We start from the raw sequence: 26,249 nt of genomic DNA, 5'->3' as shown, positions 1-26,249 counted from the left end.
CAGCCCTGGACACAACACAGTCATAATAGTAACTAAACAGCAGCCCTGGACACAACACAGTCATAATAGTAACTAAACAGCAGCCCTGGACACAACACAGTCATAATAGTAACTAAACAGCAGCCCTGGACACAACACAGTCATAATAGTAACTAAACAGCAGCCCTGGACACAACACAGTCATAATAGTAACTAAACAGCAGCCCTGGACACAACACAGTCATAATAGTAACTAAACAGCAGCCCTGGACACAACACAGTCATAATACAACACAACACACTATATTTCACATAGGGGACATCTAGATATAGAAAAGCAATGCATCGGTGTACTGATTCAAAATTAGAATACACAAATACTTACCAGATCCAAATATTACACATGACCAAAAATATCCTAGAACACTGCGCACTACCACAGCTATCCCTAGACATAACGAACGAAACGAATGCTGCCAATGGGATTCTCCTCCAAAGTTGTGCTCATGCCCAGACACAACACAGTGTGCTGTGTTGCAGTAAACACAACCAAATAAACTATTCTTCTCACTATCGCTCATCCGTATATTCATCAAAGATAATCAGTCCCTCAGGATTGTTGCTGATATTTGCAGGCTAAGGTGCTTGATTTAGCTGCAGCAACTCTGACATTCTTCACATTCTGTCTAATTTATTGTGACACAGAGCTGAGGAGGGAAAATGTTTGTTGACGTGTCGGTTGATTGAACCATATTATGCAGTAATATGCAGTTGGTTGAAATTGTGTGCCTTCTTTTTGTACTGCGGCGATGGATCAGTGTTATGCGATAATATTGCGGTGATTCGACTGTTTTATGCAAAAATAGTGCAGTGATTGGGTCAGATTTGGTCAAATGTCCCTGGGAACTGTTGATTTTTCCAAAACATTTGCGATCGGGGAATCCTGTAGGGACCGACTGACAGCATGTCAAGTGGCAACATTAAAAGGCGTTACGGGTTTATGCACCAACCATATGCTTATGCTCTCTATCATACGTAGTTGGCTTTCAGTAATGGTGTGCTGAAAGTGACAGAAATGTGTAATAATGATGATAATTGCATACATTCCAGTGCATAGATATTTGCAATAGTAGACCCCTGTACCATTCTCCTGTGACACTGCCTTCTGGTTGGCCATAATCGTCTCATCATTGTATCACCTGACCTTTGACCCTCCTATGATTGATGCGCCTGTACGGGGGGGAGGGGCTTCCTGAGGTTTATTATGAATACAGACTCCAGACAGAGCCAGTGTCGCTACAGTGGCGGTGGGGGTTGGCGCCGGGCTACGGGTACTCCCTCAATGTCATGTGAAAGTGATACTAACTTTTCTTGAACAGACTGAAGACCCCCATTTGGTTTGAATGATTGATCACATCCATTGATTGTCATTTAGCCTGCCCATCACTAATACTAAATCAATATGTCTGTTGATGTGTTGGAGACTTACCTCCGGGTGTTGGTGAGTTAACCCTTAGTGTTCTATCGTCTGTCCTGGTGGTGGTGTTTGCTCCCAGTCGTTCCTCCACAGGCCCTGCTTTGGCCTCGGAAACACCCAGGTCTGGTGAACTCTGACTGGAATGAGTTTCGGTGACCGGGGCCTCTTTAGTTCCAATGTCGGTGCTTACGGTCGAGGCCAGACGTCTTGTGGTGACCCTGGTTTGTGGAGAAGTGGGTGGGGTGCCAGAGTCAAAGGGTTGTCTGGTCAGTGTGGTCTCTACCTGTGTTAGGTTGACGGTGATCCTTGGTGGAGTTGTGACCAGGGTTGTGGGGACTGTGGTTTGTGGGGACGTTAGGTGTGGGACAGAGGCTGTGAGAGGGTCACCCTGGGGAACTAGTTCATCTTGGATCTTCGTTTCCTTGGGGAAAGATTTAGTGGTGACACTCCAACTGTGCTTTGGCGTTTGGGACGTTTCTGTTGACAGGTATCCGTGTGTTATTGTCTTTGGCAGTATGTTTGTGCTGGTGAGACTATCGGAGGATATATCAACCCCCTGTGACATATAAATAGAGGATATGGAATCTAAGACAGCGGTTATAGAATCTAAGATATCTTGGGTGTTTGGTTGTGTGTTCTTGTTAGGAGTGACTGTCTGTGGGTTTGTTACGGTTCTTATCTCAGTGGAGCTCGGGTGACCTTCAGTCCAAGAGGTGATGGTGGAGGACTGAGGGCTTTTATTAATACTCTCCTCCACAGACCCTGAATGTCCCGGTGAATTCTCAGGCTCCGTTGGTCCCTCTGTTGGTCCCTCTGTTGGTCCCTCTGTCGGTCTCTCTATCAGTCCCTTTGACAGTTCCTTTGTTGGTCCCTTTGACAGTTCCTCTGTTGGTCCCTTTGACAGTTCCTTTGTTGGTCCCTTTGACAGTTCCTCTGTTGGTCCCTTTGACAGTTCCTCTGTCGGTCCCTCTGTTGGTCCCTCTGTTGGTCTCTCTGTTGGTCCCCCTGTTGGTTCCTTTGTTGGTCCCTCTGTTGGTCCCTCTGTTGGTCTCTCTATCAGTCCCTTTGACAGTTCCTTTGTTGGTCCCTCTGATGGTGTGGTCCTTTGGGGCCCTGCATTCTTAGTCTGTGACTTCCCTCCAAACGGGTTGAGCGAAGAAAACGGAAACGACGGCGCCGCCGGGAGTGATGGGATCCTGGACAAGCTGGGCTGCTTTGGCATGTACGAGCCTAGCCAACTGGACCATCCCTTACTGGCAGGCGGTCCTGTCGGCTTCGTAAGATCCGCCTCTTCATCCGCAAACACTGTCGTGTGGAGAAGAATGGCGAGGAGAGAGCACCATAAGCACAAAGCCATCATCCGGTGAAGGTGATGCATGTTGCCGACAGTGAAGCGGAGCGGCTAGTTAGGCACCGGTCACATACTGTCCTCCATTCCCCGGGACCCCTAGGGCACGTTGGCTCGCTCTCCTGTGACGTGACCTAAAACACAGATGCACACAGGACATTGAGTGACATACTTTCACTTTGTCACAGTACAGTTAGTTTGACTTGATACATGGATATGTGTTGTTGAGCTGAAATGTGTCTGCTGGCTTGTTTTTACTGGAGAGGTTATTTAAACGGGACGTTTCTGCTCTGTTTCATTTCGTGCTTGACCTGTTTTTTGTCTGTTTTTCCAGAGAATATAATATCACATGTTGATGATGTTATACGACCCATAATACAGCAGGGCAGCCATTAAAATGGACTGCTGAAGTTAGCAGGCCGGGAAAATGTTGTCCACCACAAATCACCACAAGAACGACGATATTATTGGACACATATACTTAGTGGTGTCAGATTCTGAGGTCAGTATTTGTGTTAGGAAGTTATGTGTCATTCATATGTATACTTGGTAAGAGTCTTTGGACAACCAAACATGAAATATACTTCTGACCAATCACAAAAGAGACTTTCCAGATGTCATGTATTTTCTCAGCACTTTAGTTAGCGCTAACTTTTACATAATGTGTGTGTGTGTGTGGGGGTGGGGGGGGGGGGGGGGTCCGTCCTCTGTATAGAAATGGAAGGGGAACTATTTTCTTGGAGGGGAGGAACGGGTGGTTCAAAGTCTCTGTCCAGTTGCCTCAGTGAAGAGATTGGAGCACCGATGGAATTTTCCATTGAGAACAACCTGTGTGCTTTAGTTGTGTTTGAACCCACCTCCCTTCAACTCTCTTTCATTCCCTGTTTGATTTGTTCTTTAAAACGGGGAGAAACCCTCTGCTTAAGTGAGTGTGTTTTCCTGTAGTGAGAGAATAACATCAGTATTCAAGACAATCAGCCATTTACTCTCTCCTGCTCTTCATCCAGCTCTTTCCTTCTTTCCCTGCAAATATATTCCTCTGCTTTTCATCTCTCACCCCCTTTTCAGTACTTCCCCCTCTATCTCCTTCACTCCTTTACACCTCTCCATTTATTTCCCCATACCTCTATCTCTGCTACTCTGTCCTATGCTACATCTCTCTCTCTCTCTGTTACTCTGTCCTATGCTACATCTCTCTCTCTCTGTTACTCTGTCCTATGCTACATCTCTCTCTCTCTGTTACTCTGTCCTATGCTACATCTCTCTCTCTCTCTGTTACTCTGTCCTATGCTACATCTCTCTCTCTCTCTGTTACTCTGTCCTATGCTACATCTCTCTGTTAATCTGTCCTATGCTACTCTGTCCTATACTACATCTCTCTCTGCTACTCTGTCCTATGCTACATCTCTCTCTCTCTCTCTGTTACTCTGTCCTATGTTACATCTCTCTCTGTTACTCTGTCCTATGCTACATCTCTCTCTCTCTGTTACTCTGTCCTATGCTACATCTCTCTCTCTCTCTCTCTGTTACTCTGTCCTATGCTACATCTCTCTCTGTTACTCTGTCCTATGCTACCTCTATCTCTCTCTCTGTTACTCTGTCCTATGCTACATCTCTCTCTCTCTCTGTTACTCTGTCCTATGCTACATCTCTCTCTCTCTGTTACTCTGTCCTATGCTACATCTCTCTCTCTCTGTTACTCTGTCCTATGCTACATCTCTCTCTCTCTCTGTTACTCTGTCCTATGCTACATCTCTCTCTCTCTCTGTTACTCTGTCCTATGTTACATCTCACTCTCTCTCTGTTACTCTGTCCTATGCTACTACATCTCTCTCTCTCTGTTACTCTGTCCTATGCTACATCTCTCTCTCTGTTACTCTGTCCTATGCTACATCTCTCTCTATGTTACTCTGTCCTATGCTACATCTCTCTGTTACTCTGTCCTATGCTACATCTCTCTCTCTCTGTTACTCTGTCCTATGCTACATCTCTCTCTCTCTGTTACTCTGTCCTATGCTACATCTCTCTCTCTCTCTGTTACTCTGTCCTATGCTACATTTCTCTCTCTCTCTGTTACTCTGTCCTATGCTACATCTCTCTCTCTCTCTGTTACTCTGTCCTATGCTACATTTCTCTCTCTGTTACTCTGTCCCATGCTACATCTCTCTCTCTCTCTGTTACTCTGTCCTATGCTACATCTCTCTCTCTCTGTTACTCTGTCCTATGCTACATCTCTCTCTCTCTCTGTTACTCTGTCCTATGCTACATCTCTCTCTCTCTGTTACTCTGTCCTATGCTACATCTCTCTCTCTCTCTGTTACTCTGTCCTATGCTACATCTCTCTCTCTCTGTTACTCTGTCCCATGCTACATCTCTCTCTCTCTGTTACTCTGTCCTATGCTACATCTCTCTCTCTCTCTGTTACTCTGTCCTATGCTACATCTCTCTCTCTCTGTTACTCTGTCCTATGCTACATCTCCCTCTCTCTGTTACTCTGTCCTATGCTACATCTCTCTCTCTCTCTCTGTTACTCTGTCCTATGCTACATCTCTCTCTCTCTCTGTTACTCTGTCCTATGCTACATCTCTCTGTTAATCTGTCCTATGCTACTCTGTCCTATACTACATCTCTCTCTGCTACTCTGTCCTATGCTACATCTCTCTCTCTCTCTGTTACTCTGTCCTATGTTACATCTCTCTCTGTTACTCTGTCCTATGCTACATCTCTCTCTCTCTGTTACTCTGTCCTATGCTACATCTCTCTCTCTCTCTCTCTGTTACTCTGTCCTATGCTACATCTCTCTCTGTTACTCTGTCCTATGCTACATCTATCTCTCTCTCTGTTACTCTGTCCTATGCTACATCTCTCTCTCTCTCTGTTACTCTGTCCTATGCTACATCTCTCTCTCTCTGTTACTCTGTCCTATGCTACATCTCTCTCTCTCTCTGTTACTCTGTCCTATGCTACATCTCTCTCTCTCTCTGTTACTCTGTCCTATGCTACATCTCTCTCTCTCTGTTACTCTGTCCTATGCTACATCTCTCTCTCTCTCTCTGTTACTCTGTCCTATGCTACTACATCTCTCTCTCTCTGTTACTCTGTCCTATGCTACATCTCTCTCTCTGTTACTCTGTCCTATGCTACATCTCTCTGTTACTCTGTCCTATGCTACATCTCTCTGTTACTCTGTCCTATGCTACATCTCTCTCTCTCTGTTACTCTGTCCTATGCTACATCTCTCTCTCTCTGTTACTCTGTCCTATGCTACATCTCTCTCTCTCTGTTACTCTGTCCTATGCTACATCTCTCTCTCTCTGTTACTCTGTCCTATGCTACATCTCTCTCTCTCTCTGTTACTCTGTCCTATGCTACATCTCTCTCTCTCTCTGTTACTCTGTCCTATGCTACATCTCTCTGTTAATCTGTCCTATGCTACTCTGTCCTATGCTACATATCTCTCTCTCTCTGTTACTCTGTCCTATGTTACATCTCTCTCTGTTACTCTGTCCTATGCTACATCTCTCTCTCTCTCTGTTACTCTGTCCTATGCTACATCTCTCTCTCTCTCTCTGTTACTCTGTCCTATGCTACATCTATCTATCTCTCTGTTACTCTGTCCTATGCTACATCTCTCTCTCTCTCTGTTACTCTGTCCTATGCTACATCTCTCTCTCTCTGTTACTCTGTCCTATGCTACATCTCTCTCTCTCTCTGTTACTCTGTCCTATGCTACATCTCTCTCTCTCTCTGTTACTCTGTCCTATGCTACATCTCTCTCTCTCTCTCTGTTACTCTGTCCTATGCTACTACATCTCTCTCTCTCTCTCTGTTACTCTGTCCTATGCTACATCTCTCTCTCTGTTACTCTGTCCTATGCTACATCTCTCTGTTACTCTGTCCTATGCTACATCTCTCTCTCTCTGTTACTCTGTCCTATGCTACATCTCTCTCTCTCTGTTACTCTGTCCTATGCTACATCTCTCTCTCTCTCTGTTACGCTGTCCTATGCTACATTTCTCTCTCTCTCTGTTACTCTGTCCTATGCTACATCTCTCTCTCTCTCTGTTACTCTGTCCTATGCTACATTTCTCTCTCTGTTACTCTGTCCCATGCTACATCTCTCTCTCTCTCTGTTACTCTGTCCTATGCTACATCTCTCTCTCTCTGTTACTCTGTCCTATGCTACATCTCTCTCTCTCTCTCTGTTACTCTGTCCTATGCTACATCTCTCTCTCTCTGTTACTCTGTAGTATGCTACATCTCTCTCTCTCTATGTTACTCTGTCCTATGCTACATCTCTCTCTCTCTGTTACTCTGTCCCATGCTACATCTCTCTCTCTCTGTTACTCTGTCCTATGCTACATCTCTCTCTCTCTCTGTTACTCTGTCCTATGCTACATCTCTCTCTGTTACTCTGTCCCATGCTACATCTCTCTCTGTTACTCTGTCCTATACTACATCTCTCTCTCTGTTACTCTGTCCCATGCTACATCTCTCTCTCTCTATGTTTCTCTGTCCCATGCTACATCTCTCTCTCTCTCTCTCTCTCTCTCTCTCTCTCTCTCTCTGTTACTCTGTCCTATGCTACATCTCTCTCTCTCTCTGTTACTCTGTCCCATGCTACATCTCTCTCTGTTACTCTGTCACATGCTACATCTCTCTCTCTCTCTCTATGTTTCTCTGTCCCATGCTACATCTCTCTCTCTCTCTCTCTCTCTCTCTCTCTGTTACTCTGTCCTATGCTACATCTCTCTCTGTTACTCTGTCCTATGCTACATCTATCTCTCTCGCTCTGTTACTCTGTGCTATGCTACATCTCTCTCTGTTACTCTGTCCCATGCTACATCTCTCTCTCTCTCTATGTTTCTCTGTCCCACGCTACATCTCTCTCTCTCTCTCTCTCTCTCTCTCTCTCTCTGTTACTCTGTCCTATGCTACATCTATCTCTCTCTCTCTGTTACTCTGTCCTATGCTACATCTCTCTCTCTCTCTGTTACTCTGCCCTATGCTACATCTCTCTCTCTCTCTGTTACTCTGTCCTATGCGACATCTCTCTCTCTCTCTGTTACTCTGTCCTATGCTACATCTCTCTCTCTCTCTATGTTTCTCTGTCCCATGCTACATCTCTCTCTCTCTCTCTCTCTCTCTCTCTCTCTCTCTGTTACTCTGTCCTATGCTACATCTCTCTCTCTCTCTGTTACTCTGTCCCATGCTACATCTCTCTCTGTTACTCTGTCACATGCTACATCTCTCTCTCTCTCTATGTTTCTCTGTCCCATGCTACATCTCTCTCTCTCTCTCTCTCTCTCTCTCTGTTACTCTGTCCTATGCTACATCTCTCTCTGTTACTCTGTCCTATGCTACATCTATCTCTCTCGCTCTGTTACTCTGTGCTATGCTACATCTCTCTCTGTTACTCTGTCCCATGCTACATCTCTCTCTCTCTCTATGTTTCTCTGTCCCACGCTACATCTCTCTCTCTCTCTCTCTCTCTCTCTCTCTCTCTCTGTTACTCTGTCCTATGCTACATCTCTCTCTGTTACTCTGTCCTATGCTACATCTATCTCTCTCTCTCTGTTACTCTGTCCTATGCTACATCTCTCTCTGTTACTCTGTCCCATGCTACATCTCTCTCTGTTACTCTGTCCTATACTACATCTCTCTCTCTGTTACTCTGTCCCATGCTACATCTCTCTCTGTTACTCTGTCACATGCTACATCTCTCTCTCTCTCTATGTTTCTCTGTCCCATGCTACATCTCTCTCTCTCTCTCTCTCTCTCTCTCTCTCTCTCTGTTACTCTGTCCTATGCTACATCTCTCTCTGTTACTCTGTCCTATGCTACATCTATCTCTCTCGCTCTGTTACTCTGTCCTATGCTACATCTCTCACTTTCTGTTACTCTGTCCTATGCTACATCTCTCTCTTTCTGTTACTCTGTCCCATCCTACATCTCTCTCTCTCTCTCTCTCTCTCTCTGCTATTCTGTCCTATGCTACATCTCTCTCTCTCTCTGTTACTCTGTCCCATGCTACATCTCTCTCATTGAAGTATAGCTCATAACACAAACAGACCAATCACCTTTTAATAGCACTATCCTAGGCCTGATCTCTCTGCAGGACATTCAGGGACTTGACCCTGTCTCTGTGCCCCGTGTAGTGTTGACCTTAGAAGGCCTCACTACCTCTCTGAGCCTTCCTGGGGGTAGTTGGCTGGATTCTGAGTAGTGAGTAGTGGAGCTGAGGGGCACACTCAGAAACATACAACTGCCCACACATTACTGCCTTCTATCAGGACTCTGAGTGTACATGCTTGAAATACATTTCCATTGAGGAATGGCTGTACTTAGAGACCCACCCACGTCACACACACACACACACACACACACACACACACCAAAGCCCCCAAGACGTTAAAACCTTTCGCCAGAGTTGGTTAATTCTTGGTGTGTTACAGAAAGGCAAATAAACGGTACTTAATGCCGTCTTTGTAGAAAATTGAGATATTTGTTGTGACATTCTGTTCTTCAGAAGAAACACATTGCCTTTTTAGTTTCACGCTAAACAATTCCAAAAAACTATGCCTCTGCCCTGATTGGGTTTTTGTTCAATTTGACACATATTGATCAATTATTTACACAAGGGGGATTATGCATCATTTAATTTGGCTAACATTCTCAAATTCCACTCCCCTCACTATCAATTACACAGGCATGCCAGCTTCCTGTTTCAGTCAGAAGATTACCTGACTAATTAGTGTCTATGCCTTTCATAGAAAGCAGAGTTAAATATACCCCCCCTTCACCCACATGGTGAATCCCTAATAAGCTTATATAGGAAGATAGACAGCCCATTTTCAGATAACAGGGGGTTGGAGTTCTCAGTTATTCTCACACATAATCATTAGATTATTCTATGATGTTATCTACATGTCTACCATCCTGCATGTGGAAATTGTGTATGTCTCACAACTGTCAACTGCATAACGCTTAAAACACAGGAAATCAAGATTTGAATTTTAGTTTGCCTCCGTGTAGTCCTCTGTGAGCAATCAACTCAGTTTTAGTGCGCTTGTGGTCAGTTGTAAAAATGAAATATGTACGTCTGTTAGGGAGCCCTCTGTCTTTCCTGACATGCAGCAGAACAAGTGGAAAGAGAGAATGAGAGAGAGTAATAAGATAAACATGCAGCAGAACAAGTGGAAAGAGAGAATGAGAGAGAGAGTAATAAGATAAACATGCAGCAGAACAAGTGGAAAGAGAGAATGAGAGAGAGTAATAAGATAAACATGCAGCAGAACAAGTGGAAAGAGAGAATGAGAGTAATAAGATAAACATGCAGCAGAACAAGTGGAAAGAGAGAATGAGAGAGAGTAATAAGATAAACATGCAGCAGAACAAGTGGAAAGAGAGAATGAGAGAGAGTAATAAGATAAACATGCAGCAGAACAAGTGGAAAGAGAGAATGAGAGAGAGTAATAAGATAAACATGCAGCAGAACAAGTGGAAAGAGAGAATGAGAGAGAGTAATAAGATAAACATGCAGCAGAACAAGTGGAAAGAGAGAATGAGAGTAATAAAATAAGATAAACGTGTCTGTGGGAACATTTACAAGCCTTCTCTTTCTTCACTAGTGTTTTGTTCCACTGCACCTGACAAAGACAGGTCCTGTCCCACTGCACTGTGCTCAATGGAGCAGAGAGAGAGAGAGAGAGGAGAGAGAGGGTTGGAAGTCACGTCACGACAGGGGGATATAGATAGAGAGAGAGAGGGTTGGAAGTCACGTCACGACGGGGATATAGATGGAGAGAGAGGGTTGGAAGTCACGTCACGACGGGAATATAGATGGAGAGAGAGGGTTGGAAGTCACGTCACGACAGGGGGATATAGATAGAGAGAGAGAGGGTTGGAAGTCACGTCACGACGGGGATATAGATGGAGAGAGAGGGTTGGAAGTCACGTCACAACAGGGGGATATAGATGGAGAGAGAGAGGAGGAGAGAGTGGGTTGGAAGTCACGTCACGACGGGGATATAGATGGAGAGAGAGAGAGGGTTGGAAGTTACGTCTCGACAGGGGGATATAGATAGAGAGAGAGAGGAGGAGAGAGGGGGTTGGAAGTCACGTCACAACGGGGATATAGATGGAGAGAGAGGGTTGGAAGTCACGTCACAACAGGGGGATATAGATGGAGAGAGAGAGGAGGAGAGAGTGGGTTGGAAGTCACGTCACGACGGGGATATAGATGGAGAGAGAGAGGGTTGGAAGTTACGTCTCGACAGGGGGATATAGATAGATAGAGAGAGAGAGGAGGAGAGAGGGGGTTGGAAGTCACGTCACAACGGGGATATAGATGGAGAGAGAGGGTTGGAAGTCACGTCACGACAGGGGGATATAGATAGAGAGAGAGAGGGTTGGAAGTCACGTCACGACGGGGATATAGATGGAGAGAGAGGGTTGGAAGTCACGTCACAACAGGGGGATATAGATGGAGAGAGAGAGGAGGAGAGAGTGGGTTGGAAGTCACGTCACGACGGGGATATAGATGGAGAGAGAGAGGGTTGGAAGTTACGTCTCGACAGGGGGATATAGATAGAGAGAGAGAGGAGGAGAGAGGGGGTTGGAAGTCACGTCACAACGGGGATATAGATGGAGAGAGAGGGTTGGAAGTCACGTCACAACAGGGGGATATAGATGGAGAGAGAGAGGAGGAGAGAGTGGGTTGGAAGTCACGTCACGACGGGGATATAGATGGAGAGAGAGAGGGTTGGAAGTTACGTCTCGACAGGGGGATATAGATGGAGAGAGAGAGAAGGAGAGAGAGGGTTGGAAGTCACGTCACGACAGGGGGATATAGATGGAGAGAGACGGTTGGAAGTCACGTCACGACAGGGGGATATAGATGGAGAGAGAGGGTTGGAAGTCACGTCACGACAGGGGGATATAGATGGAGAGAGAGAGGAGGAGAGAGAGGGTTGGAAGTCACGTCACGACGGGGATATAGATGGAGAGAGAGGGTTGGAAGTCACGTCACGACAGGGGGATATAGATGGAGAGAGAGAGAAGGAGAGAGAGGGTTGTAGTCACGTCACGACGGGGATATAGATGGAGAGAGAGAGAGAGGAGGAGAGAGAGGGTTGGAAGTCACGTCACGACGGGGATATAGATGGAGAGAGAGGGTTGGAAGTCACGTCACGACAGGGGGATATAGATGGAGAGAGAGGGTTGGAAGTCACGTCACGACAGGGGGATATAGATGGAGAGAGAGGGTTGGAAGTCACGTCACGACGGGGATATAGATGGAGAGAGATAGAAGGAGAGAGAGGGTTGGAAGTCACGTCACGATGGGGATATAGATGGAGAGAGAGAGAACGAGAGAGAGGGTTGGAAGTCACGTCACGACAGGGGGATATAGATGGAGAGAGAGGGTTGGAAGTCACGTCACGACAGGGGGATATAGATGGAGAGAGAGAGAAGGAGAGAGAGGGTTGGAAGTCACGTCACGATGGGGATATAGATGGAGAGAGAGAGAACGAGAGAGAGGGTTGGAAGTCACATCACGACAGGGGGATATAGATGGAGAGAGAGGGTTGGAAGTCACGTCACGACGGGGATATAGATGGAGAGAAGGAGAGAGAGGGTTGGAAGTCACGTCACGATGGGGATATAGATGGAGAGAGAGAGAACGAGAGAGAGGGTTGGAAGTCACGTCACGACAGGGGGATATAGATGGAGAGAGAGGGTTGGAAGTCACGTCACGACGGGGATATAGATAGAGAGAGTTGGAAGTCACGTCACGACAGGGATATAGATGGAGAGCGAGAGAGAGGGTGAAATATAGATAGTGGAAGGAGAGGAGATATATATATAGAGAGAGAGACAGACAGACATGTTGCATTCTGACTTCATGGCAGTCCACTAACTCCTTTCTATTCTCTCTAATGCTTCACTCGGTTTATTGCTAAATATCTCCTTTTGTGTGTGTGTGCGCGCGTGTGTGTGTGTGTATGTGGTGTGCACTTCCATATGTGTGCGTGTACCCTCACCCACTCTCTTAACCACCACCCATTACCATGCCAATCACATCACATCCTCAAACACACTATTTCCCCATGAGGATTATCAGCATTATTCTGTCATTATCCTTTCTGTCATTTACATTCATCTCCAGGACAACGGCTTTAAAGGTCTGCTGTGTGACCGCTGTGGTACTGAGAGGATAGAGATGGATATCTGATTGGAGACCGGTCCTTCAACAGCCTTTTAACATTTTACACTAATGAAGTGATTTTAAATTAAGAATGTTGGTTAGGTTTATGAGAGAGGGAGAGAGAGAGGGACAGCAAAGGCTATGGAAAGGTAGAGCTAGCAAGAGAGCGCAGAGGATGAAGGGAGAGAGAGCTGGAGAGAGAGAGAGAGAGAGAAAGAGGGAGGGAAGAAGGCTGAAGGGTGTGCAGTGAATTAGAGGTGTGGACTCTTGTCCTCCCTGAGAGATTTAAATGGATTTCTGCTGGATTTGAGAGGATTCGCGAATGGAGATGACTTGACTCTGGGCGATACCACTTATGTTTAACAGGTTGACCATAGTCTCATGAAGGCACAGGGATTGATGTTTCACACTCCTTGGCAATGGACTGATTTTCGTGCACGTCTCAGATTTGCTAAAGTGTGTGTGTTTGTACAGTGCCTTCAGAAATAATTCAGCGAGAGTTGGAGAGTGAGGAGGGCTATATTAACAAAGCCCTGACACCCCAGTCTCTTCATCCTATCTAGCTCACTTCACTGGCCTTGGGTCTGGGCAGGAATGTCAATAAAACAGACTGAATCAAACTGGCCACGTCATCTTTAGCGAGTACAGATTTATTCAGTCATGTAGGTGGGCGACACTTCATTTGATGGTAGAAACATTATAATCTGAAAGTATACTTTATGGGCCAGTTTCCCAGACACAGATTAAGACTGGTCTTGGACTAAAAAGTGCTTTCCATGGAGAATCTCCATTGCGAAATCTTTTTGATCCCAGACTAGGCTTGATCTGTGTCTGGGGAAGCTTCACTATGGGTAAAACTCCTGGTTTCATTCCTGGCGATTGTTGAGAAATAATGAGACATTATTATCCATCATTTAATCCTACATTTGACTGAATATTAAGATTTTTCCTCAGTATTTCACAGTACAGTATCTGTCTAATATGTGCATACTAGTACACTTGATTTATTGTTGAAGTATTTACTAATGATCAAATATATTATTCTAAAAGCTAGACTATTTCTAAACAAAACATTTCACGTTTGACCTGATCAGTTAAATCGAGTGTATCCAGGTATGAAATGGCTTCTTCAGGATCATGTTTTACAATGTTACTCAGATAATGATCTAGACGTAAAACAAGGGGGTCCATACTAAAGTCTGGCAGGTCGGATGTTGTTGAATTAAAACATGGGGGTCCATACTAAAGTCTGGCAGCCCGGATGTTGTTGAATTAAAACATGGGGGTCCATACTAAAGTCTGGCAGGTCGGATGTTGTTGAATTAAAACATGGGGGTCCATACTAAAGTCTGGCAGCCCGGATGTTGTTGACGTAAAACATGGGGGTCCATACTAAAGTCTGGCAGCCCAGATGTTGTTGATGTAAAACATGGGGGTCCATACTAAAGTCTGGCAGCCCGGATGTTGTTGACGTAAAACATGGTGGTCCATACTAAAGTCTGGCAGCCCGGATGTTGTTGACGTAAAACATGGGGGTCCATACTAAAGTCTGGCAGCCCAGATGTTGTTGATGTAAAACATGGGGGTCCATACTAAAGTCTGGCAGCCCGGATGTTGTTGACGTAAAACATGGGGGTCCATACTAAAGTCTGGCAGCCCAGATGTTGTTGATGTAAAACATGGGGGTCCATACTAAAGTCTGGCAGCCCGGATGTTGTTGACGTAAAACATGGGGGTCCATACTAAAGTCTGGCAGCCCAGATGTTGTTGATGTAAAACATGGGGGTCCATACTAAAGTCTGGCAGCCCGGATGTTGTTGATGTAAAACATGGGGGTCCATACTAAAGTCTGTCAGGTCGGATGTTGTTGAATTAAAACATGGGGGTCCATACTAAAGTCTGTCAGGTCGGATGTGTTGATTAAAACATGGGGGTCCATACTAAAGTCTGGCAGGTCGGATGTTGTTGATGTAAAACATGGGGGTCCATACTAAAGTCTGTCAGGTCGGATGTTGTTGATGTAAAACATGGGGGTCCATACTAAAGTCTGGCAGGTCGGATGTTGTTGATGTAAAACATGGGGGTCCATACTAAAGTCTGGCAGCCCGGATGTTGTTGATGTAAAACATGGGGGTCCATACCAAAGTCTGGCAGGTCGGATATTGTTTAATTAAAACAAGGGGGTCCATACTAAAGTCTGGCAGGTCGGATGTTGTTGATGTAAAACAAGGGGGTCCATACTAAAGTCTGGCAGGTCGGATGTTGTTGAATTAAAACATGGGGGTCCATACTAAAGTCTGGCAGGTCGGATGTTGTTGATGTAATACATGGGGGTCCATACCAAAGTCTGTCAGGTCGGATATTGTTTAATTAAAACAAGGGGGTCCATACTAAAGTCTGGCAGCCCGGATGTTGTTGATGTAAAACATGGGGGTCCATACTAAAGTCTGTCAGGTCGGATGTTGTTGAATTAAAACATGGGGGTCCATACTAAAGTCTGGCAGGTCGGATGTTGTTGAATTAAAACATGGGGGTCCATACTAAAGTCTGGCAGGTCGGATGTTGTTGAATTAAAACATGGGGGTCCATACTAAAGTCTGTCAGGTCGGATGTTGTTGAATTAAAACATGGGCGTCCATACTAAAGTCTGTCAGGTCGGATGTTGTTGAATTAAAACATGGGGGTCCATACTAAAGTCTGTCAGGTCGGATGTTGTTGATGTAAAACATGGGGGTCCATACTAAAGTCTGGCAGGTCGGATGTTGTTGAATTAAAACATGGGGGTTCATACTAAAGTCTGGCAGCCCGGATGTTGTTGATGTAAAACATGGGGGTCCATACTAAAGTCTGGCAGCCCGGATGTTGTTGAATTAAAACAAGGGGGTCCATACTAAAGTCTGGCAGCCCGGATGTTGTTGAATTAAAACATGGGGGTCCATACTAAAGTCTGTCAGGTCGGATGTTGTTGAATTAAAACATGGGCGTCCATACTAAAGTCTGTCAGGTCGGATGTTGTTGAATTAAAACATGGGGGTCCATACTAAAGTCTGTCAGGTCGGATGTTGTTGATGTAAAACATGGGGGTCCATACTAAAGTCTGGCAGGTCGGATGTTGTTGAATTAAAACATGGGGGTTCATACTAAAGTCTGGCAGCCCGGATGTTGTTGATGTAAAACATGGGGGTCCATACTAAAGTCTGGCAGCCCGGATGTTGTTGAATTAAAACAAGGGGGTCCATACTAAAGTCTGGCAGGTCGGATGTTGTTGAATTAAAACATGGGGGTCCATACTAAAGTCTGGCAGCCCGGATGTTGTTGATGTAAAACATGGGGGTCCATACTAAAGTCTGGCAGGTCGGATGTTGTTGAATTAAAACATGGGGGTCCATACTAAAGTCTGGCAGCCCGGATGTTGTTGATGTAAAACATGGGGGTCCATACTAAAGTCTGGCAGGTCGGATGTTGTTGAATTAAAACATGGGGGTCCATACTAAAGTCTGGCAGGTCGGATGTTGTTGAATTAAAACATGGGGGTCCATACTAAAGTCTGGCAGGTCGGATGTTGTTGAATTAAAACATGGGGGTCCATACTAAAGTCTGGCAGGTCGGATGTTGTTGAATTAAAACAAGGGGGTCCATACTAAAGTCTGGCAGCCCGGATGTTGTTGATGTAAAACATGGGGGTCCATACTAAAGTCTGGCAGGTCGGATGTTGTTGAATTAAAACATGGGGGTCCATACTAAAGTCTGGCAGGTCGGATGTTGTTGAATTAAAACATGGGGGTCCATACTAAAGTCTGGCAGTTCGGATGTTGTTGAATTAAAACATGGGGGTCCATACCAAAGTCTGGCAGCCCGGATGTTGTTGATGTAATACATGGGGGTCCATACTAAAGTCTGTCAGGTCGGATGTTGTTGAATTAAAACATGGGGGTCCATACTAAAGTCTGGCAGGTCGGATGTTGTTGATGTAATACATGGGGGTCCATACTAAAGTCTGGCAGGTCGGATGTGTTGAATTAAAACATGGGGGTCCATACTAAAGTCTGGCAGGTCGGATGTTGTTGAATTAAAACATGGGGGTCCATACTAAAGTCTGGCAGGTCGGATGTTGTTGAATTAAAACATGGGCGTCCATACTAAAGTCTGGCAGCCCGGATGTTGTTGATGTAAAACATGGGGGTCCATACTAAAGTCTGCCAGCCCGGATGTTGTTGAATTAAAACAAGGGGGTCCATACTAAAGTCTGTCAGGTCGGATGTTGTTGACGTAAAACATGGGGGTCCATACTAAAGTCTGGCAGGTCGGATGTTGTTGAATTAAAACATGGGGGTCCATACTAAAGTCTGGCAGCCCGGATGTTGTTGATGTAAAACATGGGGGTCCATACTAAAGTCTGGCAGGTCGGATGTTGTTGAATTAAAACACGGGGGTCCATACTAAAGTCTGGCAGGTCGGATGTTGTTGAATTAAAACATGGGGGTCCATACTAAAGTCTGGCAGGTCGGATGTTGTTGAATTAAAACATGGGCGTCCATACTAAAGTCTGGCAGCCCGGATGTTGTTGATGTAAAACATGGGGGTCCATACTAAAGTCTGGCAGCCCGGATGTTGTTGAATTAAAACAAGGGGGTCCATACTAAAGTCTGTCAGGTCGGATGTTGTTGACGTAAAACATGGGGGTCCATACTAAAGTCTGGCAGCCCAGATGTTGTTGATGTAAAACATGGGGGTCCATACTAAAGTCTGGCAGCCCGGATGTTGTTGATGTAAAACATGGGGGGTCCATACTAAAGTCTGGCAGGTCGGATGTTGTTGAATTAAAACATGGGGGTCCATACTAAAGTCTGGCAGCCCGGATGTTGTTGATGTAAAACATGGGGGTCCATACTAAAGTCTGGCAGGTCGGATGTTGTTGATGTAAAACATGGGGGTCCATACTAAAGTCTGGCAGGTCGGATGTTGTTGAATTAAAACATGGGGGTCCATACTAAAGTCTGGCAGCCCGGATGTTGTTGATGTAAAACATGGGGGTCCATACTAAAGTCTGGCAGGTCGGATGTTGTTGAATTAAAACATGGGGGTCCATACTAAAGTCTGGCAGCCCGGATGTTGTTGATGTAAAACATGGGGGTCCATACTAAAGTCTGTCAGGTCGGATGTTGTTGAATTAAAACACGGGGGTCCATACTAAAGTCTGGCAGGTCGGATGTTGTTGAATTAAAACATGGGGGTCCATACTAAAGTCTGGCCGGTCGGATGTTGTTGATGTAAAACAAGGGGGTCCATACTAAAGTCTGGCAGGTCGGATGTTGTTGAATTAAAACAAGGGGGTCCATACTAAAGTCTGGCAGGTCGGATGTTGTTGAATTAAAACAAGGGGGTCCATACTAAAGTCTGGCAGGTCGGATGTTGTTGAATTAAAACAAGGGGGTCCATACTAAAGTCTGGCAGGTCGGATGTTGTTGATGTAAAACACGGGGGTCCATACCAAAGTCTGGCAGCCCAGATGTTGTTGATGTAAAACATGGGGGTCCATACTAAAGTCTGGCAGCCTGGATGTTTTTGACGTAAAACAAGGGGGTCCATACTAAAGTCTGGCAGCCTGGATGTTGTTGAATTAAAACAAGGGGGTCCATACTAAAGTCTGGCAGCCTGGATGTTGTTGAATTAAAACAAGGTGGTCCATACTAAAGTCTGGCAGCCCGGATGTTGTTGACTCAGAGTGAGGATCAACAACCATCTAATTTTCCACATCACTGCTTGTCTTTCTGAAACCAAGCTAGCCAATGTTTGGTTGTCCTTTTAGGGAAACACCTGGTGTTGTATGTCATTGAAGCTTGAATGCTTCATAGTCCAAATTGAGGTTATTTCATTCCAACTTCAAATCCAATCCATGAGTCGGATAAAATCTTAATTGAAAATAATGGTAAACTCTCCAATTTCTACAGGGTCAGTTGAATTGTGGTGAGATGGAGTTGACCCCAGCCTGCAGATGCAGTGTGTCAGAGAATGGATTTGACATTGCCGGGCAGTCATGGTCAATAGTCCCCAGTGGTTATTGACTGTGACCACTCCTGTGTCCTGGTTTACCTACTGGTCAGAACAGCAGCCAACCACCAGGCTAGGATCCAACAGGTCTGAATCATGACTGACCAGGTCCAGAGGAGTCAGAGTCATGGCAGCTAGAGGAGCCAACACCATTTCCTATTACATCCAGTGGTACTTCAATCTGATCAGGTGTCACACTAAAATGAACAACTAAACATCTTGCCATCTGTGGTCTATCAAATGTAACTAGGTTCATCTCGGATCATGACTGATATTTGCTCGATTAACATTAGTATCTAAGTAAGAACAGAACCCGTTTTATACTCCCCAAAGAGTTATATTACATCTCAGGTATTCACCTAATCTGAATACCGTTCCCCCATGACGTATTCAACCTTTCAACCTGCTTGATCATAGATCCTATGTTCATCCAGCCTATCTCTGGTATCCCATTTCCCCACTGCCCTTACTACTGACAGAGTGAACTATAGCCTACCTGCCTGTGAATACCTAGTTATTAGAACATCACACCAACGTTAGTTTTAGCCTTTGAGTCAATGAATGTGACGAACCTGCCTATGACAAGCGTCACCCACTCAGACACCAGCGTTCCACTGACTAGCTTTGCCATGGTGACGACCGTAGCAAAAGACGTCTTGCTAATCCTGTGATGTGAGGGTCTTAGTGGTCTGCTATGCTGCTTTTACCAGAGTGCTGCTCCCGCTGATCCTAATGGTACATATGTGCTTCACACTAACCCACACAGGGGACATATGCACACAGCTACAGTCGCACAAAAACACACAAATGCTTGTCACGGCAACCCCTGTCACATCTGCTTCAGTTCAAACACCCTACACGCATGCACGCACACACTCACACACACACACACACACACACACACAGAGGTGGAGGATGTTTGACTCCAATACACACGCCTATAGTATCCACTGGCTCACATGATGACATGAACGCCATGAATTTCTACAGTATACATACACACTTTCATAAATCCCTCAGAATGTACACACACACACACCCTATGTAGACAAGCAATCCCAGGCATACATTAACACAGGCACACACACACACACTGCTGACCATGGCTGTGCTGCAGAATTAGCCCATAATGATTCCTTCCTTCCGCTCCTCCTGATGCTAGTCAAACAGCCTCAGCTGCTGCCTCCGTGTGTGTGTGTTTATGTATGCCTGGGATTGCTTGTCTACACAGGTGTGTGTGTGTGTCTACCTATAAAGGCTGTAATAGAAGAATGTGTGTCGTGTCATCTGGAGATATTGAGCTGAATCCACACCCTCAAATGTGAGCTTGTAGAAATTGTGTTTTTCTGTAAGAGTGAGTCTACCTATAAAGGCTGTAGAGGAAGAGTGTGTCGTCTCTGTGACGGTGTGTCTGTCATTCTCTAACAGTTCTTTACCTTTTTTCTCTATACATGAGGATCATAAACTACACACACAAGCACACACACCACACACACACACCATCGAAAGTGTTCAGAATAAAAAAGACCCACTCACCCAACCACAAGTGAAAGGGAAGAGGTTGTGAATCCACTAAATCCAGCAGGGAGCTGCAGCAGAGATCCGTCTCCCTGTGTGTGTGAATGTGTGTGAAATTGTGTTCCAGGCACTCACTCTCTCCCTCCCTCCCTCCTATTCTCTCTCTCTTATATTCTCACTCTCCCTCTCGTACTCTTGTTGGCTCCCTCTCTCTAATTCTCTCTCTTCTTGCTCACTCTCCTCTCTGTCAGCCTCTCTTCTCCCTCCCGTCTCTTTTTCTGCCCCTAACCCCCTTCATAAGTAGTCCAGTGTGAATCTCTGTGACAATGCCTGTGGCCACACCTCACTGAGCAAATTGTTCATTTGGAGAGTCTCTCTACAGTGTGGACACTGGCCACTAGATAGTTAGACGGGCAAGAATGTCTAGAACACTCAATCCCACACACTTACAAGTACACAACAGACACAAATGTATTAGCAAGCTAATGTACATGCACACACACTTTGACAGTGTACTCTATTGAACATAATCAAGCATGCATGCACACACACACACACACACACACGTTATGTTCTTCTATCCTCGTGGGGACCTAAAATGAATTTACATTCAAAATCCTATTTTCACTAACCCTTACCTTAACCTGTAACCCAAACCCTAAACCTAACTCCTAACCTTAATTGTAAACTTAAGTTAAACTTAAACTTAACCCCTAAGCTTAAAATAGCCTTTGTCCTCATGGAGACATGGGAAATGTCCCCACAAGGGAGAATATTTTTATTTTTTTACTATCCTTGCAGGGACTTTTGGTCTGCTATCCAGTTGCAAACACACACACACACACCACGCTAAACCCTCACATTATGTCATGCCTCCAGGTCTGTGAAGTTCACCTTTGACATGATTCAGAAAGGTCCATTTCTCAAACTCTGGCCGCCTTATCTTTGATGCCAGTCTGAGATCTAAGATGTCCAATCAGAAATGTCATTGTGAAGTCCAACATTCCCCAGATGATTGTTCCTGTCCTGTCTGTAGATCCTCAGGAATTGACTAAATATAGAAACAATCAGAGGTTCCCAGCCCAAGGAAACATCATTTCCTGAACAGCCAGGTCTCCTTCATGCTGAATTCCTTCCTGGTTCGGACCCGTTGGACATATTATGGTCTCAATAACGGATTTGACCTTGAGCCACCTTTCTATTCTTACCATTTGACCTTTGTCCATTCCATTCCAGTTATGGTAGCAGCTTAGAGGTCTCCTAAAAAATGGCTATGCTGATTTGTATTGTTGAATAATACCCCTTGAAGTTGAATAGTACGACACATTAATTGTGTTCACTGGTTCAGGCTAATCTGCTGTGCCAATACAAAACATTACAGGTAAATGTTCAACATCAACTGTTTCAGCTTTTATTAGCTAGTTCTAGTCGCTACTGTTGAACAGTTTGATTGAACAATCCAGAATGTTAACGTTAGCTAACATTCCACAGACCTGTGCCTTGTTGAACGCACTACTGATGAACATCGAATGAATTGAGCATTCCAAATGGTACATCCAACATGACCGCCAGCCCACCCACCACTGGATGTCTGTGAGGGCGCGGACATCTTTGATGTAGCTGTCTATTGAGGTATGAGCTCTCGTGTCTAGGTATAACTGTGACCTGTATGCTCTAGTCGGCTGGCCCTCGCTACATATTCGTGGCCAGACCCACTGGCTCCAGGTCATCTATAAGGTTATGCTAGGTAAAGCTCTGCCTTATCTTCTGCTCTCTGGTCACGATAACAACACCCACCCGTAGCACGCGCTCCAGCAGGTATATCTCACTGGTCATCCCCAAAGCCAACACCTCCTTTGGCCTCCTTTCCTTCCAGTTCTCTGCTGCCAGTGACTGGAACGAATTGCAAATATCGCTGAAGCTGGAGACTTATATCTCCTTCACTAACTTTAAACATCAGCTATCTAAGCAGCTAACCGATCGCTGCAGCTGAACATAGTCCATCTGTAAATAGCCCACCCAATATACCTATCTCATCCCCATATTGTTTTTATTTACTTTTCTGCTCTTTTCCACACCTGTATCTCTACTTGCACATCATCATCTGCTCATTTATCACTCCAGTGTTAATCTGCTAAATTGCAATTACTTCGCTACTATGGCCTATTTATTGCCTACCTCCTCTCGCCACTTGCACACACTGTATATAGACTTTCTTTTTTTCTATTGTGTTATTGACTGTACGCTTGTTTATTCCATGTGTAACTCTGTGTTGTTGTTTGTGTCGTCACTGCTTTGCTTTATCTTGGCCAGGTCGCAGTTGTAAATGAGAACTTGTTCTCAACTAGCTTACCTGGTTAAGTAAAGGTGGGAGAAAAAATAAATCCAACCTGGCTACAGCTCCATCTCTTCATTAATTCATATCTACTATTCGTAACAACATAATACGAGTCTGCCTCCCCCAAACTCTCCTTTCTGATAGTGCCGTAATACAAATCCTAAGTAGTACAAGCAGCTTCAAAGGGGCTTGATTTTGAACATCACACCGCTGTTATGTAGACCTGTGCAGAGCATGTTAATGGTAACCAGGGGCTCAGCAATGGGCTCCCAGCCCAGCCTGCGGTCCCTGGTGAGGGGAAAATGTAATATTTCCCATGAGGCCGTAGTAGTCTGCGTTGGATGTTTCAGCTTCTGTCTAGAGCGATCTAGTCAAACAAGCATTGATCTGCCTGTGTGTGTGTGTGTTTAAATGCCAGTGTTTAGGCCTACACCATGGCTCTAACAACGATCATAATCCAATCCCAACACACATCTACAGTATGTACAGTATGAAGATGTATTGAACAGTTGACCAAGGCACTGACTTTCTGAAGACAACAACATAACCCATTGACACACAATAACCTTTGCTGAGATATGGAAGTCCCCTTTGGCCTACCAATGTTCATGTGATTGGTATCTGATAGAGTTGTTGTGCGTGTCGGGGTGATTCTACTGCCCGACAATGACTGGCGTCTTTAGACACGAGGAGGTAGACAGACGTTTTCCCCAGAGAATAGGCAGTGTGTGTGTGTGTTCACTCTCTCTCCGACCCGTCCCTAGGTGTGTGTGTGTGTGTGTTCACTCTCTCTCCGACCCGTCCCTAGGCTCCTTGCATCCGGACAGTATAAAACAATGGCAGCCTGTGAGGTTCATAAAGTTGCTTTGTTTGAAGGAAACAATAGAGTGGAACGGTCCATATGAGCTGTGCCATCTATAGCTCCACTGCCCCTTCCCTCTGTTCCTTTTATTAGAACACAGGATAACATACGCTTTTGTCATGGAACTATTTCAGTAGTGTTTTGATGCTGTTGAAGTAGGCCTGAAGTCTGTTTTTATGTTATCTGTTGTTGTTGTCTAGGAGGGTAAGGGTTGTGTGTGTGTGTGTGTGTGTGTGTGTGTGTGTGTGTATGTGCTTTACGCCTGCATGTCTCAATATATACGCTGGTATCTGTGGATATTGTAATGGGATTCTATTCAATATTAAAATATCCTGTGAATATTGATGCAGTTCTTTCGCACACATGAATACAAACACAGTCAAATGAAAGGAGAGGGTACTTTAAGCTTCTTAAATACAGGTGTGTGTCTTCCCTACAGCAATATGTTTGCATACTTTGGAAATAATATTATATTCTTTGTACATTGTGTATGTGAGTGTGTACTAGTCAACTAAAAAAGGTCACCAGAGGCATATGAAACCAAGTGTCTGAGTTGTGGCACCACTACCACGGTCTAATACAACTGTCACAGTGTACATGGAACCTTTCATAAGGACGATCTAAGGGAGGAAAATCCAATATGTGTGTGTACTGTGTGTGTTTGTGTGTACGGTGTGTGTGTGTGTGTACGGTGTGTGTGTTCCAGTGTGTTATGTCTCATGCAAGTGCAAAGTGCATATGTACTGTGTGTGTTTGTGTGTACGGTGTGTGTGTGTGTGTGTGCGGTGTGTGTGTAGAGGTGTGTGTGTGTGTGTAACATACAGAGGAAGAGTGTGTGTGAGTAGATAACATACAGTGTGTGTTTGTGTGAGAGATACGATGTACAGGGAGGAAGAGTGTAACATACAGGGAGTGTGTGTAGAGATAACATACAGGGTGGAAGTATTTGATAACATACAGGGAGGTGTGTGTGTGTGGGATAACATACGGTGGAAAAAAAGTGTTTGTGAGAGAGATAGAGATAACATACAGGGTGTGTGTGTGTGTAACATACAGGTGTGTGTTTGTGTGTACGGAGAGGAAAAAAGTGTGTGTGATAACGGTGGTGTTTGTGTGATAACATACAGTGTGTGTTTGTGTAACATACGGGAGGAAGTGTGTGTGTGTAACGGTGTGTGTTTGTGTGTACTGTGTGTGTTTGTGTAACATACGGTGTGTGTTTGTGTGTACTGTGTGTGTTTGTGTGTACTGTGTGTGTTTGTGTAACATACAGGGAGGAAGTGTTTGTGATAACATACGGGTGTGTGTGTGTAGAGATAACGGTGGAAGTGTTTGTGTAACACGGTGTGTGTGTGTGTAACATACGGGAGTGTGTGTGTGTAACATACAGGGAGTGTGTTTGTGTGTACTGTGTGTGTTTGTGTGTACGGTGTGTGTGTGTGTGGTCTCTTAAAATGCACAACAGTGTTCCAGCATATGGCTTATGTCTCATGCAAGGGCAAAGTGCATATGTATCAGTGAGATTGATTATGCAAGTAGACACGCGTGTGTGTGTGCGCGTGTGCGTGTGTGTGTGTGAGAGAGATGGGGAGAGAGAGATAACATACAGAGGAAGAGAGAGATGGGAGAGAGATAGATAACATACAGAGAGGAAAAAAGAGATCGGAGAGAGAGAACATGCAGAGAGGAAAAAAGAGATCGGAGAGAGAGATAGAGATAACATACAGGGAGGAAGAGAGCGAGAGATAACATACAGGGAGGAAGAGAGAGAGAGATAGAGATAACATACAGGGTGGAAGAGAGAGAGAGATATAGAGATAACATACAGGGAGGAAGAGAGAGAGAGAGGGATAACATACGGAGAGGAAAAAAAGAGATCGGAGAGAGAGATAGAGATAACATACAGGGTGGAAGAGAGAGAAGAGAGAGATAACATACAGGGAGGAAGAGAGAGAGAGAGGGATAACATACGGAGAGGAAAAAAAGAGATCGGAGAGAGAGATAGAGATAACATACAGGGAGGAAGAGAGAGAGAGATAACATACAGGGAGGAAGAGAGAGAGAGAGATAGAGATAACATGCAGAGAGGAAGAGAGAGATGGGGAGAGAGCTAGAGATAACATACCGAGAGGAAGAGAGAGATGGGGAGAGAGATAGAGATAACATACCGAGAGGAAGAGAGAGAGAGAGATAACATACAGAGGGAGAGAGAGAGATGTTCTTATGTTTATGTATGTTCTAATGTACTGTGTGCAAGTGTATGTGAGAGTGTGTGTACTGGTATACGCTTAACTGTGTGTATATGTATGTGTTATAATCAGGGCTTCAAATCAACTTTTTGGTCCACTAGCCACTGTGGCAAGTACCAGACAAAATATTTTTGGGCCGCAATAATTACACCAAAAGATGCTTTGTGATGTTTCTAAAACAATAAATGTATTACTAGTAAGAAGTAACTAATGTGGTATA

General features: G+C 44.9%; 1 protein-coding gene and 1 pseudogene across 1 annotated transcript in view; one reads left to right on the top strand and one right to left on the bottom strand.

The window, feature by feature from the left end:
• Nucleotides 1–20,843, bottom strand: part of LOC115121791 (proline-rich transmembrane protein 4-like) — a 47,606-nt gene extending 26,763 nt beyond the window's left edge. Inside the window, exons 1-2 of the mRNA XM_065021504.1 lie at nt 20,599–20,843; nt 1,469–2,938 (exon numbers count right to left, since the gene is read on the bottom strand). Of these exons, the coding sequence (XP_064877576.1) occupies nt 1,469–2,834 (1,366 nt within the window). The 5' untranslated portion in view covers nt 2,835–2,938; nt 20,599–20,843. The remainder of the gene's footprint in view (nt 1–1,468; nt 2,939–20,598) is intronic.
• The window catches only part of LOC115124634 (uncharacterized), a 57,617-nt pseudogene that overhangs the window by 18,125 nt on the left and 13,243 nt on the right, over nt 1–26,249 (top strand).

This window comes from Oncorhynchus nerka, linkage group LG8 (assembly GCF_034236695.1).
Source record: "Oncorhynchus nerka isolate Pitt River linkage group LG8, Oner_Uvic_2.0, whole genome shotgun sequence".
NCBI lineage: Eukaryota > Metazoa > Chordata > Actinopteri > Salmoniformes > Salmonidae > Oncorhynchus > Oncorhynchus nerka.
This window is presented reverse-complemented; position numbering and strand designations above follow the sequence as displayed.